This window comes from Zonotrichia leucophrys, chromosome 9 (genome assembly GCF_028769735.1).
Source record: "Zonotrichia leucophrys gambelii isolate GWCS_2022_RI chromosome 9, RI_Zleu_2.0, whole genome shotgun sequence".
NCBI classification, from domain to species: domain Eukaryota; kingdom Metazoa; phylum Chordata; class Aves; order Passeriformes; family Passerellidae; genus Zonotrichia; species Zonotrichia leucophrys.
In genome coordinates this window covers 22,032,396-22,049,898 of record NC_088179.1, presented here as the reverse complement: position 1 = coordinate 22,049,898, position 17,503 = coordinate 22,032,396, and the positions used below count along the sequence as shown (strand labels likewise).

Here is a 17,503-nt window from a genome sequence, read left to right as displayed (position 1 = left end):
TGGAGAACATCCCTGCCCATCGCCTGCCGGAGCCGCTTCCCGCGGGATGTGGAGCAGGGGAAGCTCCCTTTGCAGGAGGAGCGCAGCAGCGTTCCCGCGGGGACCTCCTGGGACACAGGCACGGCTCGGCACGGCTCGGCTCGGCTCGGCTCGGCACGGCTCGGCACGGCTCGGCTCGGGCACGGCACGGCTCCGCTCTCCGCGCTGCGGGGCGGGCCCGGCGGGGCGGGGATGGGGCCGGGCTGAGGCCGCCCCGCCCGTGGCGCGGCTCTGCCGCCGCTTTAAATGATTTGGGGGCCGCGGCTGCTGCTCCTGCCGCTGCTGTTCCTGCTGCTGCGGGTGTCGGTGCTGCTCCAGCCGCTGTCGGTGCTGCTCCGGCCTCGCTCCCCGCAGCGCCATGCGGGCCGGGCCGGCGCTGCTGCTGCTGCCCGCGCTGCTGGGCTGCGCTCTGGCCGCGGGGCCGCGGCTGCTGCGGGGCATGTGAGTGTCTGTGCGGGGCTGTGGGACTGTCTGTGCGGGGTATGGGAGTGTCGGAGTGTGCAGGGCTCTGTGAGTGAGTGTGCGGGCTATGTGAGTATGCGGGGCCGTATGCGAGTGCGAGTATCTGTGTGCGGCCGTGTGAGTGTGAGGGGCTCTGTGTGAGTGTGCCGTGTGAGTGTGCGGGACACGCCGCCTGTGGGTGGCCCTGCCGGGAGGCTCCTGCTCGCCTCGGCTCCGGGGAAAGTTTGGGTGGGTTCGCCGCAACTCCGCGCATCCCCCAACCCGCTGGGCTGTCCTGGATGGGCTTGCGGGGCTCCGGGAGGGAACGCTGGGCTGGGCTTGGCTTTGCTGTGAGAGGTAAAGGCAGCTCCGGGGCTGCTCCTGCCTTTGCTATCAGCGTGGGGAGAGCAGCAGGACAGAGATCGGGGATCCGTGCGGGAAGGGCAGGGAGTGAGGAGCATCCTTCCATCCGTCCATCCGTCCATCCTGCCGCGGCCGGAGCGCACAAAGAGCCGGGCCCGCACGTGTGCGGCTGCAGCGGCGCCGGGGAACTTTCTCCGAGGGGCTCTGCACGGTGCGAGCAGCAAACGCTCTTTGTTGTAAACGCGGTGCAATGTTTGTGTCCGGAGGTGGCTCTCTGGTCGGGGTCTAGAAGGGAGTAGCTGGTTGCATGCACGAAATCTGTGGTTAAAGTTTTAGCGTGTTGAAATTGAATGTTGATGGGAACTGTTTCCTGTGTACCTTTACTTTTCCTTGTGTGCCTGTCTCGTCTTGTGTTTTAAGGAATGTTGTACCCCCCTGCTCCCCCTCTCAAAGCAACCTGACAACAGCCTTTTCAAATATCTGTGTATAGCCTAATTTCTAACCTCTCTTGTCTTCCTGGGTTTTATCTTCATCAACTTCATGCCACTCTTTCATAATTAATGTCTTGTATTTGCTTTCAGTTTAGTTCTTTATTTTGTCTGAAAATTGAGATTTCCAAGCCTCTTGCTCACTGGCTTTCTATGCAATACATATTTACACAGCATTTACCAGAAGTGCTTTTAAGGTGGTTTATATTACTCCATTTTGCTGGAGCACGAAGTATCCATCACAGTGCTTAGAGAAGTTAAGCTCATTCTGTGGTAAAACATTTTCCTTTGTTGAAAGTGCTCTGTGTTCCTTTCAGGCATGCTTTGTGCTCTCTTTCTGAGCAATTACTCTATCAGGAGGAGGAATAGCATTGGCCTACATTAATCTGTTTGCATCTGACATCAGTAATAACTATGATTCTGCACTTTTGAGGCTGGAGGTGCTGTTAACTGTGAATTGCCTCCAAAGAATTTTTTGTTTGGTTTTACCTTTTTAAAGGCTGTGTCACTGACAGAGCAGAGGAGGCATTCCCTCCTGGAAGGGATGCTGTGTGAGGATGTTGCTGCTGGGCTGGAGTCAGTGGCAGCAGCAGTCAGGAGCAGCCACACAAACCCCCAGACTGTGTCAGAGCCTTCAGTGCTTTTCCCAACAGTCATAATTCTGAAATTACTGCCTTTCTTCCTGATTTTCCCAAGCTGGAGCAAGTATAAGTATTACTCCAAACTTTCTTGCTATTAAGGGACTTTGGTGTGAGCACAAATGCAAGATGTCACCACCCTTCAGGAGTGACTCTGCCAGCTTTCACCAAGAAACAGTGACATGTCCAGGAGGATTTTTGAAATGAATCCCCTTTTTCTAACAATTCTGGTTTGACTTTGGTCATCTGCAGTCAATGAAATCAGAACAGCAAATGCATCCCTTGGAACACACCATGCTGAGTGTGTTCTTTGCTGTTGTTTTGATTGAGATCTTATGTGGCTGAGGCTGCACACAGGATATTCTTCATAATTGTTTTTATTCTGTTGCTAACTTGAGCATTTGCTCCTAGCTAGGAATGGGAGGGATCTGTGGGGATGTTGGTGTTCTGCTTCCAAGCCCCCTGAGGAGATTTAATGTAGAACAGATTAGAGAATGATGAGATATTTCTATCAACTGCTTTTCCATACAATTAGCCCTTGATGATCCTCTAATAGAACTTCAGCGAACTCTGGAATGACCAGAGAGCAGATACGCCATTTTCATTGTAAAGCATATTTGGGCCTTTAAATGAGGAATTAGCCATGTCTGATGATAAAAAGCACATTTTTGACACTTTGTAGTGAGCTCTCTAGCCCAAAACTGGGGTGTGTAAGACAATGCAAGTGTGATGTGTGGTTATCTAGAAATCAGGGGGAGCTGTGGGACAGGGCAGAAATGGGAACAAAGGAGGACTTGGGTTGCTGTCAGAAGTGGTAAATCCTCTCCTAAAGGGTAAATTTCCCTGGAGCTGGAGCAGTACAGCTGTCTGCTCGTAGTCAGGGGTGCAGGGCAGAGCAGAGGCAGTGGAGGTGTGAGCTGTGTGCTGGGAACCCCCTTTGTGCAATAAATATCACCTTTCAGAGTTGGGACAGGGCTCAAGAATGGACTCCTCCGTTCCCAGGTGAGGTGGGTGAGGATTTCCTCGCCAAAGGCAGGAGATCAGTTTGGTTCTGTCAGCATTAAACCCCTTGACTTGCTCTGTGGCTCTGCAGGTCCAGGATGACATCTGAAGGGGCTGCTCTGCTTTTGGAGGATCCAGTCTCAATCTTGCAATAAAACTTTTTCTTTACTGCTCACACGTTGTATCTGCATATTTTCACTTTATCCACGAGCAGTCTGGTCGCATTCCAAGGAACACCTGGATGTGGATTCCTGGCTGAGTTGCCGTTTTCCAGCTCCTCCAATTCTTTGGGGCAGTATCAGCTTTCTTGTGCTCCTCCTGATAAATCACGTTCCCAAAAGGAAATTCTAGCATCCACATGTTATCTGAATCTGCAAACCTCGAGTAAACCTGGCCCTTCAGCTGCTCCAGCTGTTGGGTGCAGTGACACAGGGCTGGTTTTGCACCACTGCAAACAGATGTGCCAGTGGACACTTTCTTCAAGTTACATAAATAAAAATTCCTTTTAAGGTATCATTAAAAAAGGCAAAGTCCACTATTTTCCACATTCCATGTTGTGCAAAGTGTTTCCATATGAGGGGATGCCTCTGCGTTGTGATTGTTGCAGCAGAACAAATTGCATGTCAATTTGAATATTTGGAATGCAGCGCAGAAAACAAAACGAGAAATGCTTCCATAAAGTATACAGAGATAAACCTGGAGCCTGGAATTCGGTTATAATACTGTCCAAATGATGTGAAAAGTAGATTGTGTAATAATTTCTTGGTGAGAAAATGTCTCAATGTATTGGCTGTTTAGCCAATATGCTTTATTTTCACCTACAATGATGTCAATTTGCAGGTGTGAGGAAAGCTTGTCTTCCTAGCATTAAATAAGGGCTTAAAGTAGGTTTCCTTTTTTGAGCTGAGCTGAATAATGTAGTGGAATCCCCTTGACTTCTTTGGATGGGTTATCTTACACTTGAAGGTTTTGTAGTTAAAATTTGCAAGCTTTTCTGGTGAAAGTAAGGTTTGCTAGTGGTGTATTCAAATGTGTACCATAGTTTAATTTTGTATTAAATTTTTACATCAAATGAGATTAAGTATTTCTCTTTAAACCTTGGTTGAAGTGATGCTGGCACCTGAGAGAGTCATTGGCAAATTTTGATTTTAGGCTGAATTTTACCTAACTTGTCTTCAGCTGAAACCTGAAGCTCTTCTTCCCATTCCTGTCTGCTCAGACTCCATAGGGTTGCAGTAAAATCAGCCTTTGAGGCTTGGATAATGTGATTTTAGCAAGCATGGTATAAAATTCCTGGCGGTTTCATCCCCTATTTCCCCAAGCCTTGAATTTGCCGTTGAAGACTGAGATGTTTCTGATCTTTGTGAAGATCACACTGAACAGAAATAGTTTTTTTTCAGCCTGTGCACTACAGGCTGCTGCCAGCAGATAGAGCTCATGCTGGTCAGCACTGCAGCACAGAATCCATTCCTCAGGACTTTGCACTTCAAGCTTCTGTTTCACAGCTCCTGGAGGAATATTAATTTCGAATTTAGTCTTTTAACAGATGGCAAAGCGTTCTTTTCCTCGTTTTCTGCCCCAGTGTATTCACTGTCAGGAGACTTGAGGATAATGAATGAGTGTCATGGTGGTACTGTGCTTTTCCTGATTTATGACGTTTTCCTGCTCTTCAGGAGAAAAATGAGATCAAGACTTTCTCCTCAACTCTGAAATAGCTGTAAGACAGCACAGTAAAATCTGATAGCCTGAAGTTGTTATATTTACCAAAGATGAACTCAAACTGTAAATATTTTCCAGTTTTAGAAACTCCTGGGTTTGAAACAGAGACATCATAAAATGGTTTTAAATCTCACAAGAGGTTTAGAAAATTCCTGCTCATAATCACAGTAGCTTACATGTACTGCATGATTCTTAAATCTGCACATTTAAGGTAAAAAAGTAAAGGGGAATGCCCCTTCACTTTTAATGGGATTGGACTTCTCACATTACTCTCCAGAAATATACCCTAAGAGGAAAAAGCTTGTCAGGTTTCTTTAGGTGTAATTGTTATGGAATGTTGCAATAGTTTAGTTATTTATGCAGTAGTTTAATGTGCTTGAAATGTGTTTTTGCAGTATTTCTTGAGAAAATTGCCTGGTTTTTGCTTTGACTTTTCTTCTGCATTGTTTTGCTCTTCCTGGTTGTAGGCATGCCATGATCTAGGTATGACAGGCTGTGGAATATTTTTAATAAATTTGAAGAAACCCCCTGGTGAGGAGGGATGAGATTATCTGTGGTGGCAGACCTGGTCTCCAGGTGACTTTTTAGCAGAACTTTGATGGCAGTGACACTTTTGGCTCCCAGGGGGTTAACAGCCCATATTGCAGACTTGTGTTATTCACCAATTAAATACCTTCTCTCTTTGAACACAGTTAATAGATTTCCTTCCTCTGAAATCCAAGCCTGTTATTGCTTACATTCCCCTCTCAAATCTATTGCTTTTAATTTATTTCTGAGCAGAAAGAAATTTCCTTTCATTACTGCGAAATCAAAGCATTTGAAAATGATGTACTGAACATATGCAGCTTGTGCTTTGGGTTCCAGCTTCCAGCCTTGCTTTAAAACTAATCATTAATTGTTCCAGAGGGGAACTTGATATTTCTGCCTTGGTTGGGAGATGGTGAGGGCTGTGATGTGTGCCCTGAGCTCCATCTCAGTGCCTTTCACCTGGGGATGAATATTTGTGTGTGGAAAGGGGAGTGTTGTTCAAGTCAGAGTGCTGACACTTCTTTTGTGATCTCTAGTAGAAACACCTTGCTGTCTTCCCTTTGTAAGTCACAGCAGAGCTTGGCACAAAATCTTGTTTAGAAGAGAATGCCATGCCCAGACCATGTTTTATGTACATGACCTAATTCAATATTGAAAATTTAGCATAATGTCTCAGGGTGTGCCTGATAATAGGCTTTATAGAGTGCTCTGCGCTGTTTTTTAATGAAGAAATCCCCATAAATTATGGAACAATTGGGTATTTTGAGCCTGGTCTTTAGGTTGTTATATTCCTCTATATAAAATGAGTTTTTATGCATCTCAGCCCTTGGGAGAGTCTTCAGTGTTTGCCTTTTATTTGTAATTGCTGATGCTCTCCCTGCCTGACCAGTGCACCATCAATGGTGAAAAATACTGGTGTATAAACTTCATTCATCATTATATTGCTTATATCTTATAATTGTGAGTCAGAGCCTGTCCATCTCTCTCTGTAGAGCAGCACCAGGAACTGTTGGTTATTTAGAACCTCAGCATGAGTTTCTAATCCAAAATATATAAATTGAGATTTTCCCCCTTCTACTTTACCACTGTTGAACACTAATCCACTAATGCATGTTAGTTTTTCTGTGGTTAAAATTAATTAAATATTTAGCTTAACCAAGTTTTCTTAATGTTAAAGCAAACAACCAAAAACCTCAAACCAAACAAAAAAAACCTAAACCCCTCAAAAATGGACATCAGTATCAAGCTAATGATTTATAGGGAAGTAAAAGACTTGGAATATTTTAACACCTAAAATGCTGGCATGTAGGGATTTTTCTTACATATATTGCATACATTAGATGTAATCGTGTTTGATTGGAAGGTATATATTCCATGTTATTTTAAAAGTAAGCTTTAAAAAAAAGTTTTGCTTCGAAACTGCTAAAATCCGGCAGGCACCAAAAAAGCAGTGAACAATTCCTGGATATGGTTGCTGAAATAGAACTGAGGATTTCAGTGCCTTCTAGCTCATTTCATTGTCAAACAGTGTGGCACCTGCTGTAAACCAGAGCGAGCTTTCTCTCCTTGTGACATGTGGTGTGACACTTGGAATGATTTTTGTGTTAATATTTGAACATCAGGTCCCTTTGTGCCTTCCTGCTGCAGGGAGCTCAGGTGTGTGCACCTGGCTGGTTTACTGGGGACTGGAGTTTGCTGGGGTGTTACACACAGGGCAGTGATAATGGCAGTGGGTGGAGATAATGTGAAATTACACCTAGAGCTTCCCTCCCTGATTTCACACTTTTACACCCTCAATTTAATGTGGATTTTTGACTCTTATCTGCTTTGTCTTAACAATGATTGCATGCCAACTATTTCTTAGCCTCCTTTATGTGATATCCCATATGATTTTGTAATTAAGAGACAGATCCTTGGGACCTGGGTCCTTAAATTTTGTAAAGCTGAGTGTTGGTGGTGGCCTGGTCACTGGTGCTGTCCTGGATGTAGCAAACAGAACTATAAAACTGGATGTTGCTGGGGATTGCATCTACATGACACTACAAGAGAAAAAAAATAAAAATCACTCCCTGATTTTAAAATGAAAAAAAAAAGGTGGCTTGGCCAATCATGGTTAAATGATGTGGATGTGCATGTTTACCTTCTCCTTTCCTTGCCAACCCAAATAGATGATTCTGTGCTGGGGGAGGGAGGAGGATGGTTAAGTGGAAGGTAAACGACAGGCGCTGAACTTTGATAGCGGCAAGAACCAAAAATCTTATTGTTGTTATAATAGCTGAGTGTGTAATTAATCATCTCCTATCGATTTGCTCTTCATCTAGATGCAGGGCACAAAGGCTGAAGGAACTCTCATGTTATTTGGCTGCTCCATCTAATCAGAGGGAGGATGTGAGTGAGACGCAGCAGTGCATTAGCAACCTGTGGGATGGGGCAGCCTGGTGTGCTGGACCTTGCTGCACAGAGCAGCAGTGATAATGAGACCTAATCTAAATGAGCCTGGTGCTTACAAGCCGTGTCCCAGCGGGGCTGTGAACATCACAAATATTGATACAGGATCAGGAGAGAGCAGGGATTGATTAGTGGTCAAGGGAGCAGGATGTCCTAATTGTCTCTGGTAGTGCTGATTAATTTGATCAGGGAAATGAGCCTTAAAATAGATTAAGGTTAGAAAGGGGAGCTTGGCAGCTTAAAAAAAAAATAAAAACCTTTTCTGTCATTCTGGCCTTTGTGAATTATTAAGCAATATGTATCTAGAGACAAAATTTATATATATAAGCCAATATATGTAACTTGCTCTTTGGACCTTTTGATTCTGTGGTCTATTTCCCACATGTTTCTGGAAGGTGCCACCTTTTCTTTTTGCAGGTCTTTTTTATAAGACAATGGTGATGTTGGAGGGGTTTCAGACAGTTAACCTGGAAAGCTCCTAACCAAATCCTTCGTAGCAGTGTTCAATTAAGCAATATGTATCTAGAGATAAAATTTATATATATATAAGCCAATATATGTAACTTGTTCTTTGGACCTTTTGTTTCTGTGCCCTATTTCCCAATTTGACTTTTATTTTCCTGTGTTCAAATAACACAGTTTATTCTGTGTTATTTGAACACAGTTTTTTCCCCTCTCAAATTGAGATAATATAGATTAAAAACTTTTAATCAGCATCTCTTTTGCACACAGCATCATGCTGCTGGCTGTGTCTCCTCTGCAGTGCCACATGTTTCTGAAAGCTGCCACCTTGTCTTTCTAGAAGTCTTTTTTATGAGACAGTGGTGATGTTGGAGGTGTGAGGGGATTCAGACAGTTAACCTGAAAAGCTCCTGACCAAATCCTTTGTAGCAGCGTACAGCTATTTTCAGATCAACACCAGTGTATCTCCAGTGCAAAACCAGTTATCATCACAGCAGTGGAGAGTTTAGCCCTGACTGTAATCTTGGTTCCCCTCAGAAAACTCTTATTTGATCTTTTCAAACTAAAACTGACTGAGGTTTTCTAAACTTTTAATAGCAGCATAAGGGGAAGGAGCAGCAACCAATTAGTGTTTTGAAAAATCCAGGATTCCAGCAAGTTGCTCCTGATGACAGGTTTCATCTATTGACTGATTTATGGGAAGATCAATAGTGTTCAGGCTGCAAATTCGTCAGCTGAGGCAATGCAGGCTGCAACATCTCATTTTTAGGGAGATGCTAACAACTGTCTGACTCAGTGTAGAAGGTGGTGTCATTCAGGCAGTCTCTGTGGAAAGACCTGAAATCAGACAGCCAAATTCGTCTTCATTAATGTTTTGATTTAAAGTTTGTGCTGTTGAAAGAAATCTTTAGGGATATCTTGATGTGTGTTTGCTCTCTGACTGCTGTTAAATCTGCCTACCTTCAGGTTCTTGTGTTGAGCAGGGTAAAAGTAGATGGGTAGAATGAGAGATTTCCTTTGGCATTCCAGGTGTTGGGCAGAAAAAGAAAATATCCCTATCACAGAGATATGATGGACCTTTACAAATGGAAGTGTCTAAGGCCAGGGCTTGGAGCAGCCTGGGATAGTGAAATGTGTCCCTGCCCATGGCAGAGGGTTAGAACTGAGTAATCTTTAAGGTCCTTTCCAACTCAAACCAATTTTTTGTGGTAGATCTATTCCTTTTCTCTTTGAAATTCCAAACACAGGAATGAATTACATCCCGCCTGGAGATGCTTTTAATTTTCTCTGAACTTTTCCTGTTGTGCCGAGGTTCACAGGCACCTCAGCCAGATGATTAGCCCAGGCTGCTCTTGCTCTGTGTTGGTCTAATTATCTGTTCATTAGAATCTCAAGTCTTGAGCTGGGAGTGTGTAGGGTGTCTTTGTTTAAAGGGCAGTCTCCTAATGCAAATATTAAGAGAGCTTTCTGCCTTGCCTGAGTCAGACTGACAAGCTAATAATAGCCTTGGTGTTAGCCTTGGCTGGCACAGAGCACCAGTGCAAAAGGGTTTAAAGGCACTGCTGTATCAATCAAACCCTGGCCCATAATATGCCTTTGAGACTTTTGCTTGTTTTAACACTTAAACTCCCATTAAGAAACATCCTCTGAATGCAGAGGGCAGTGAAACAGGAGCTGTTCTCTGATACACCACTACATCAACTTGAGGCTTCTGCTCAATCCTGGATGGCCTCTAATTAGCAGAGTGCCACAGTGCTGGATTGTGCCTTCTCTGGTTGCAGGAGCTGTTCTGAGGTTTAGAGCTCTCCAGTGAGTCAGATGTCCCCAAACCTGCCCTGCTGACTCTGTGTGTGTGTGGGGAGCTGTGAGGATGCTGAATTGTTGGAGAGGGCATGCTTGATTCCCAGCTTTGCCAGCACAGGATTACATGTTATGCAATTGCTGCAATTTAATTATAGTGTTTCAGCAGTTTTGATATCTGCCTTTAAATTATCCCAAGGGCACCAAGGAGGAATGGCTTACTTTGAATAAATCTTCATAAACATATGACTCTGCTGCTGGCTTGTTTTGTTCTGTGAGCGTCATTTGTTCCCATTAACCATATCCTAGAAGTCAATGCTGCTATTCCTGGAAGCATGGCAATATCACATGAGGAGGAACTTGTGGGATGGGCTCAGCGTGTCATTACAACAATTGTCAGCTCCTCTCTTTTATTTATGGAAGAGCGATGCATATGAATGTACCTTTATCTGGAAAGTTTTAGGCAATTCTAATAAAAGGAGATCTGCATGAATTATCAGAACATGATGTTCTATTCACTGGAGGGAGAGTCATTTTAAAAAGCCTGCTAAGTGAGGCATGGTTGCTAAGTAAGGCAAGGGTTTTATTAGACCAACTGACGTAATGGAAAGGAGGAAAAACAGGCAAGATTTTGGGCACACAAAGATCTTCTTTGGATGGGAAACAAATGGCAGACTTTGTGCTAAGAATGGCTTGGGAACAATGCCTCTGAACTTCAGCTAAATATGTAAAATGGGGAGGTAATTCTGGAGGGAGATGGCTGGGACACATGGGAAGGATTGATAAATGGTGGAGATGACATTGGGAATGAGGGGGAAGCCTGGTTGTTTGAGGGGTTTGGGCTGTGACCATCTCCTGTTCTGCTCTGAGGTGTTGGCACTGAGGAATGGGAAATATGGAGCAATACTGAGTATGGACTGTGCAGCAGAGGAGGAGGAACATGGAGGGATGTCCATTGGCAGTGTGGTTTGGGATGATGGAGATGATTGCTCTAATTGCTCTAAAGCCTGGGAGAAACAGATATTCTAGTTCAGGAACTTCTGCCAAGGTCAGGTGTTCCAGTACAAATTGACTCTACTTTTTTTTCCATGGTGTTCTAGAGCTTACATCCATGGGCTTTCTTCTCCTGCCTTCCTTTCCATGGGCTGCCTGAATTCCTCAGGGCTGTTTGGATTCTGTCACATGCTTGGAACTGATGGGAGATCTGACTCCCCCAACAGCAAACCCAAAACTGATTGCAAAAAAAAATCCGTTCTGTTCCTCCTCCTGAAGTGTCCTTGTTGGGCAGAGCTCCTCTTTGCCCTGAGATGTGTCCCAGGTGTTCCCTTGGAGCTGTGGTGGCTCTGGTGGCCTGAATGGATGTGCCATTCTCCATGGGGTGATGACAGCATCCTGCACAGCACTGGGGCTTTTGTCCACTCAAATCCTGTGGGATTTGATCCAGGCAGGGCTTCTCCCAAGTGTTCAGCTCAGCAGGAAGACTGATCATGGTTATGGTGTTTTCTTGTTCTGCGCGGGCTTAATTTAATGATATTTGTAAACCACTTGAAGACCTGTGGATGAAAGATGTTCTCTTGTTAGCAAGGCTACCTTGTGTGGTGTTCAGGCTTCATAGGAGTTAAAAAACTCCATAAATCCTGAATTAGAGACTAACAATACCCACTGTAAGTGATGGCGACCAACTGCCAGGCAGCTCCTGGGCTAGAACTGCTCTCTTATTAATGCCAGTCCCAGGTTTTCTAGCACAGGGTCTTGTTCCTACCTGTGACAGAGGAAACAAGTGTGACAGGGTGTTACTTGATCACTCTGTAGCTTGGAGAGGGCTCAGATTGAAGTCTTGGTAAGGACTTTGCTGAATTGTGATGTTGCTAGGGTGGGTATAGAAGGTCCCTGTTCCCCGTGTTTGAGTTACTGAGGTTTGTGCTTGCAAAGCCTCCCCAGGCTGTCCTGGGGAAATGGTGATTAAGTTATTGCACTAACAATCTATAAACTACTAAAAAAAAAAAAAATCAGTGAGTTAATTTTATTCTTGTCACAACAGGTTCCTGCCTTCAAAGATGACAAAACCCCTCATTCTTTATGGTTTTATTTAGACCTTGAGTGTTTGCTGCTTTTGTTTTCTGTCATGCAAAATTTCCTGATTTATACCAGGGCAGAGAAGTTGGGATAAGGCAGACAAAATCTCTGCAAAACCATCAGCATGTAACCTTTATTTTGACCCTCCATACCTCCTGCAATCCTGCTATTTTTGTAACCCTGGCTAGGTAGCAGGATGAAGATTACATATCATCCTCCAAAGCAGAGCTTTTATTTTGGTCTTGTTATTTTAGGAATAATCAGCAGAGAACAAGGATACTTCCTCTTACCAATTCCGTGCGTTTCCCTGAGGGGACTGATATCAGGGGGGCTCTTACAGAATACACAATTTCCCTAGCAATAGTTCAGATAAATCCTATCTGCCCTTGAATCTGTGGTAAATCTTTCATTGACTTGTGAGGAGCCTGAATTTCGGTGCATTGTTCACATACTAAGGCTTGGAGCTGGAGTGTGTTCCAACACCTGTAAAAATTCTGGTTCAAACTGTTACACCCAGCAGAGCTTTATGTGTGCTTCTCTAGGTGTCTAAATTTGGTGTTAGAAATAAAAATTGTGTTTTTCTTTTCCCCTTTGCAGGCCCAATGTGTGCCCAGTGCTGGAGCTGGCTCTGGTGGGACACCAGGAGCCCTGCATCCAGTCCTTCAGCCGCATGGTCAGGATGTGGAAGCAGGGCTGCACAAACAGGAGGTGGTGTGTGAGCTATGAGAGAAGGTAACACATTACCTGTTGGTATAAATGGGCTTTGTTGCTAATCTTTGTGCAAGTTCTTTAAGTTTTTTTGTGAGAGAAGTTGTCAGCTGTTTCATCTGAAATGTTATGGACATAGTGTCCTCCTGAGATTTGCCTTGAAATCTGTTATTACTGAGTGGAAAATGTGACTTTTTAATGTGTTTTTGGGTTGCTCATGAGCCTCGTGGCTGGCTTTAGATTGAGAATTTTACACTATCAGAAGATGTTCCTGTCTTGTTCTTGCTCAGGTGAAGCCCAGCTGTCAAGTCATTGACTTTGAAAAATTGAACTTCTTTCTATTTCTGTCACATGCTTGGAACTGATGGGAGATCTGACTCCCCCCACAGCTAAACCCAAAAACTGATTGAAAAAAAAATTAAAAAAAAAATTACTCAGTTTTGGCTAGCCTGAATATAAACTCTTCAAAATAATATGTGGATAGAGTATATCAGAGCTACTGGGTGTTATCAGGATGCAGTTTGCTTCGTTTTTAATGACGACTCCTGATGGAGGCTGACAAAAGTCTCATAAATGTGACATCTGAGTGCAGTGTGCTGCTGGGGAGGTGGGAGTGGGTGGGATGGGAGCTGTGACTGCTCTCTTACCCCTCCTGTCCCCACAGGTCTGGCTACTACACGGTTTACAAGCAGGTGTACAGGATGGAGCAGCAGACTGTCTATAAGTGCTGCCCCGGCTGGGCCCAGCAGGACAATGAACCCGGCTGTCTGCACTGTGAGTTGGGACAAAGCTGGGACAAAACCACCAAGTGACACCCTCAGACCCTGCCTTCCTACTGAATCCCCCCTTCTAGACACAAGGGTTTGCTTCTTGTGGTTTATAACTGGCATTTCCCCAGTGATGGGGGAGTAAATGTCCTTTAAAAAGATAAAAGTGCTCGTGTAAAAGCAGCAAATAGATCTAATTTTAATCCACACAGTTTGGATTAACAGTTTAAACTCTAATTGGAGTTGTTGCAGCGTTTTTGTGCCAGCCTGGCTTTGACAGGCCAACCAAATTTATGGCTGTTACCCGAATTATGCAGAGAAATCTGCTGTGAGGCACTTTCCTTGGGTGTAGCACTTGCTAGTCTGACTGGTTTTGGCATTTTCCCTTCTGCTGGTGCCCTTGAGCCAGTTTTATTTCTACCCTGTGGTTCTCCATCTGATGAGAACCCGTTTCTATCACTAGTTTCTAACAATGATTGGATATTCTCCTAAAAGATGGAATTTAATTTAAATGATAAGGCAGCACTTCAGCCACTGATAACAAGACATCAGTGGAAGATGGCAACCTACTCAGTGTTTAGTTTTGTTACTGTTTAGTCAGTAATTGTGTTTTCTGTATGAAAGTTAGCATCTGTTCTTATTTATTTTTTAATCTTCATACCAACTTCAGGGCTGCATTCAGAGAGCTTGCTTTTATGGTTGTCTCTTTGTAGTTAAAACACAAAAAAAAAAATAGCCTGAGAGGTATTCCTGTTAGTTTCAGCCTGAATCTACATATTTAGTGTGCACCTGTTTAGTTGTAAGAAGTCAAAAATATGTTTACAATCTGTGTTTTAATCTCTGGTGTAAAGGAGTTTAAGGTATGTGAGCACCAGGGGCAAAAGGAAATTTTCTTCCTGAAAGAGCAGCGCAGGCTTGCTTTGAACTCTTTAAGGCCCCAAAGTGGTTGAATTACTCTTTTGTGTTTGATACTCTTTGCAAGCTTGGCTCAAGCATGTGGAATTTAAGTTGTTGTCAATAAAAATCTTCTGTGTTAAAGGAAGAATTGTAATTCCCTTCCACAGATATAATATCTCCCAGTGCATCAGTGGTTTTTAACCATTACTCCATTATTGTCTGGCAACTTTTCCCATTTTATTTTGGATTCATGCAGTGCTTTGAGTCCTGTCTTCTGCCTCTGAAGCACCTTTAAGTTAAACTGCAATATCTTAAGTCTTACTTTTATTAAATTTCTTCATACCAACAAGGTAGTTACACCTATGATAGCAAATCCTGCTGCAGTCCAGCCTTTGCACTACAATAAAAATCTGGGTTTGTTATTTGGGAGGTTATGTTGCAACAGGACTGAGTCAGAGAGGGAATTCTGGAGGATCCTTGGCCCAAAATGGGCTGAAATATCCTGTCCATTTCTGTTTCTAGTGCTGTGCTCTGCTGGCACCTGCTTCAATGGAGGGAAGTGCTCTGGAGGAGGGTCCCAGGTGTGCCAGTGCCCTGCAGGATTCCAGGGGCCTCGCTGCCAGTATGGTGAGTGCACTGGGATTGTCTCAAGTTGGGGTAAAATGCAACTTCAGCATTAATTGCTAAAACAAGCATATTTTATTAATGTTGGCTTAAAATTAAAGGTGCCTTTGATGCACTTTTAAATGGTTATTTGATCATTCTCTGATTTTCCAGAATTTTTTTTTTGTATTGAATTTTAACAAAGCAAGATGAAAGTTTAATTTGATTGGTATCAGATGAGTGAGTGTCTGTGGTGGATAATATCACTGAATATCAGCAGTGGTGTCCAGTGCAGTATCTGTCTATTGCTTCTCAACTTGGATGTTCCTGTGGTGCTCTTAGTGAATTTGTCAGCCTTGCTTTCACCTTTGTGAGGGGAAATTCTGAGTCAAAGCAGGTGGGCAGTAGGTGAAGAATGCAGCAAATGAACCACTGTATTTGTTCATGGGGATTTTTTTTTGGTGCATCTCCAAGTAGGAAGGTTTTATAGCTCAATACCAAATATTTCATAGTATTCATGGAATAATATATGCACCAATCTTTCATTTCACTGTGTTCTAGCGTGCTATAGTCTGAATTCTGTGTGACTTAGACTCTATCACCCACTCTCAATGAGAACCTTTTTTGTCTCACACACTGGCTCCCAATTTGATAAACCCACAATGGCTTGTCTTGTAATTTAACACACTGTGTAAAGCTCTCCAAAATTACTGCACGGCATCCATTTGGCTTCTTAAGGGAGGGAGGAAAGTCATTCCTTCAGAGTAGGCTGTGATTGGGACAAAGGCTTTCTTTTGTATTAGGCAAATGGTAATTTCCTTTTCAACTGAAGCATATTGTGCTTTGTTCAAAGGAAGGCAGATTTTTAAGTATTTCGGTTTTTTTCCCTTTTAAATTCTAATATCTTTGTGTCCTCACCTGGCTTGTCTGTCAGGCAGTGTGAGTGAGAGGGACTATAACAATAAATAAAATGCAGAGCTGTTTACAATGGAGCTGCTGCTGCCTGCAGACAATTTCAGCTCACTTGAGCTGTGATTGGGAATTTCTTTACTGCCCACAAAAACAAGTTTATGTGGGTGAGTTGAGGTGAGCCAGAGTGACACCAAGGCAGGCTGGTTGTGATTAACTTACAGGAGAGCTGCTGCTTCAAGGTAAGCAGGATCACAATCTCCAAAAAAGCCTTCTAATAACTTATTACCAAATGGAATATATCTCAGCAAATTATAAATTGTCCTTGCCATGATAAATTGCCTTTTGAGACTCCTTTTGCTGTGGAGCTGGGGCATTCCCAGCAGGCAGATTGTGGATAGCCCAGGTCAGATTTTCCAGCTGCAATGGGATTGTGCAGTCTCTGTTTCACAGAGGGATTGTAAAAACAATGAGGGGCATCCTGCAGGATGCTCTTTGCACTTGGGTGGAACTTTTATCTGTGCCCTCTGTTTGCCTGCTTTCTATTGATTCCTGAGGTTTGAATGGAGTTCCCGGAGCCATCACCCTCAGGTTTGTGCAGAGCTGCTATCACAGCCTGGCAGGAGGAAGTTTATAAATTGAATTCTGAAGGGGAAAACCTTCTTTCAGCAAGGCTGTTAGGGACCATTCACCTGCCTAACAAAGGCAAGGTAATTCAGAGTGTAAGGCCTCTCAACTGCTGCAGGTGCCTGCAGTCAGATTCTTCTGAGGCTTGTATCATATTTGTGCAGGAAAAGGAAGGAGAAATGTCCTGTGGGACTAACAGCCACAGTGTCTGCTTTTCCTGGCTGATGTTGGAATATTGCTCCTAAGATTTAATGCTTGAGAGATGGTTTCTTTCTTCCTTCAAAAAATTAAGGATTCCATCTCTATGATTCTGAGGTTAATTTGGTACTTGGTACCACCAATTGTTAGAAGAGCAGCAATTAGAAGTTAACTAATTTTTAATTATGATATATTATAAATGGTTTTATTGTTTATTACTTTTAGTTATATTATGTTGTAAATGTTTTAAAGTTAATAATTTAAAATTACTTTGTGTGGGTTTTATTATAATGTGTTTTTTATAGTTTATTTAAAGTATCTAGTTTTATTTGTAACGTTATTTTTGAAACTTGTTTTTAGTTTATTTTAAAATACTGTTTATTTTATGGTATTTTTAAGTTAGTAATTTTTATTTTAAGGTTTGTATATAGATGTATACAACGTGAGCTTTTTGTCAGGCTTTGAGAATTTTCTATAAATCCATTTCCCACATTTGTAATCTTGGCTTCTGTCACTTCTGGTATTGTGACTTCCTGTCAGTCTCCTGACAGAGGAGGAACCACAGGCATTTCATAGCTGCACTTGAACCCATTTGAGCAAAATTGCTTCATGTATCCCATTTTATATCTCCCCCTCTCCAACCTTTTTGATTTTCTTCTCTGTTTCTGTCATCAGTGTTGGCAGCTGATTCTAAAGTTTCACTTGAGCAGCAACTCTCATGATCTCCTTGCTGGGTGCTGTGAACTACAGACTGTAGACAAATTAATATAAAAATATTACTAAATTCAAT

At 43.1% G+C, this 17,503-nt stretch overlaps 1 protein-coding gene across 1 annotated transcript in view; it reads left to right on the top strand.

Annotated features, from left to right (window-relative positions):
* The first annotated feature begins 331 nt into the window (after positions 1–331).
* Positions 332–17,503, top strand: part of LOC135451497 (multiple epidermal growth factor-like domains protein 6) — a 192,084-nt gene continuing 174,912 nt past the window's right edge. The window contains exons 1-4 of the mRNA XM_064720764.1: positions 332–480; positions 12,602–12,736; positions 13,377–13,486; positions 14,899–15,003. Of these exons, the coding sequence (XP_064576834.1) occupies positions 398–480; positions 12,602–12,736; positions 13,377–13,486; positions 14,899–15,003 (433 nt within the window). The 5' untranslated portion in view covers positions 332–397. The remainder of the gene's footprint in view (positions 481–12,601; positions 12,737–13,376; positions 13,487–14,898; positions 15,004–17,503) is intronic.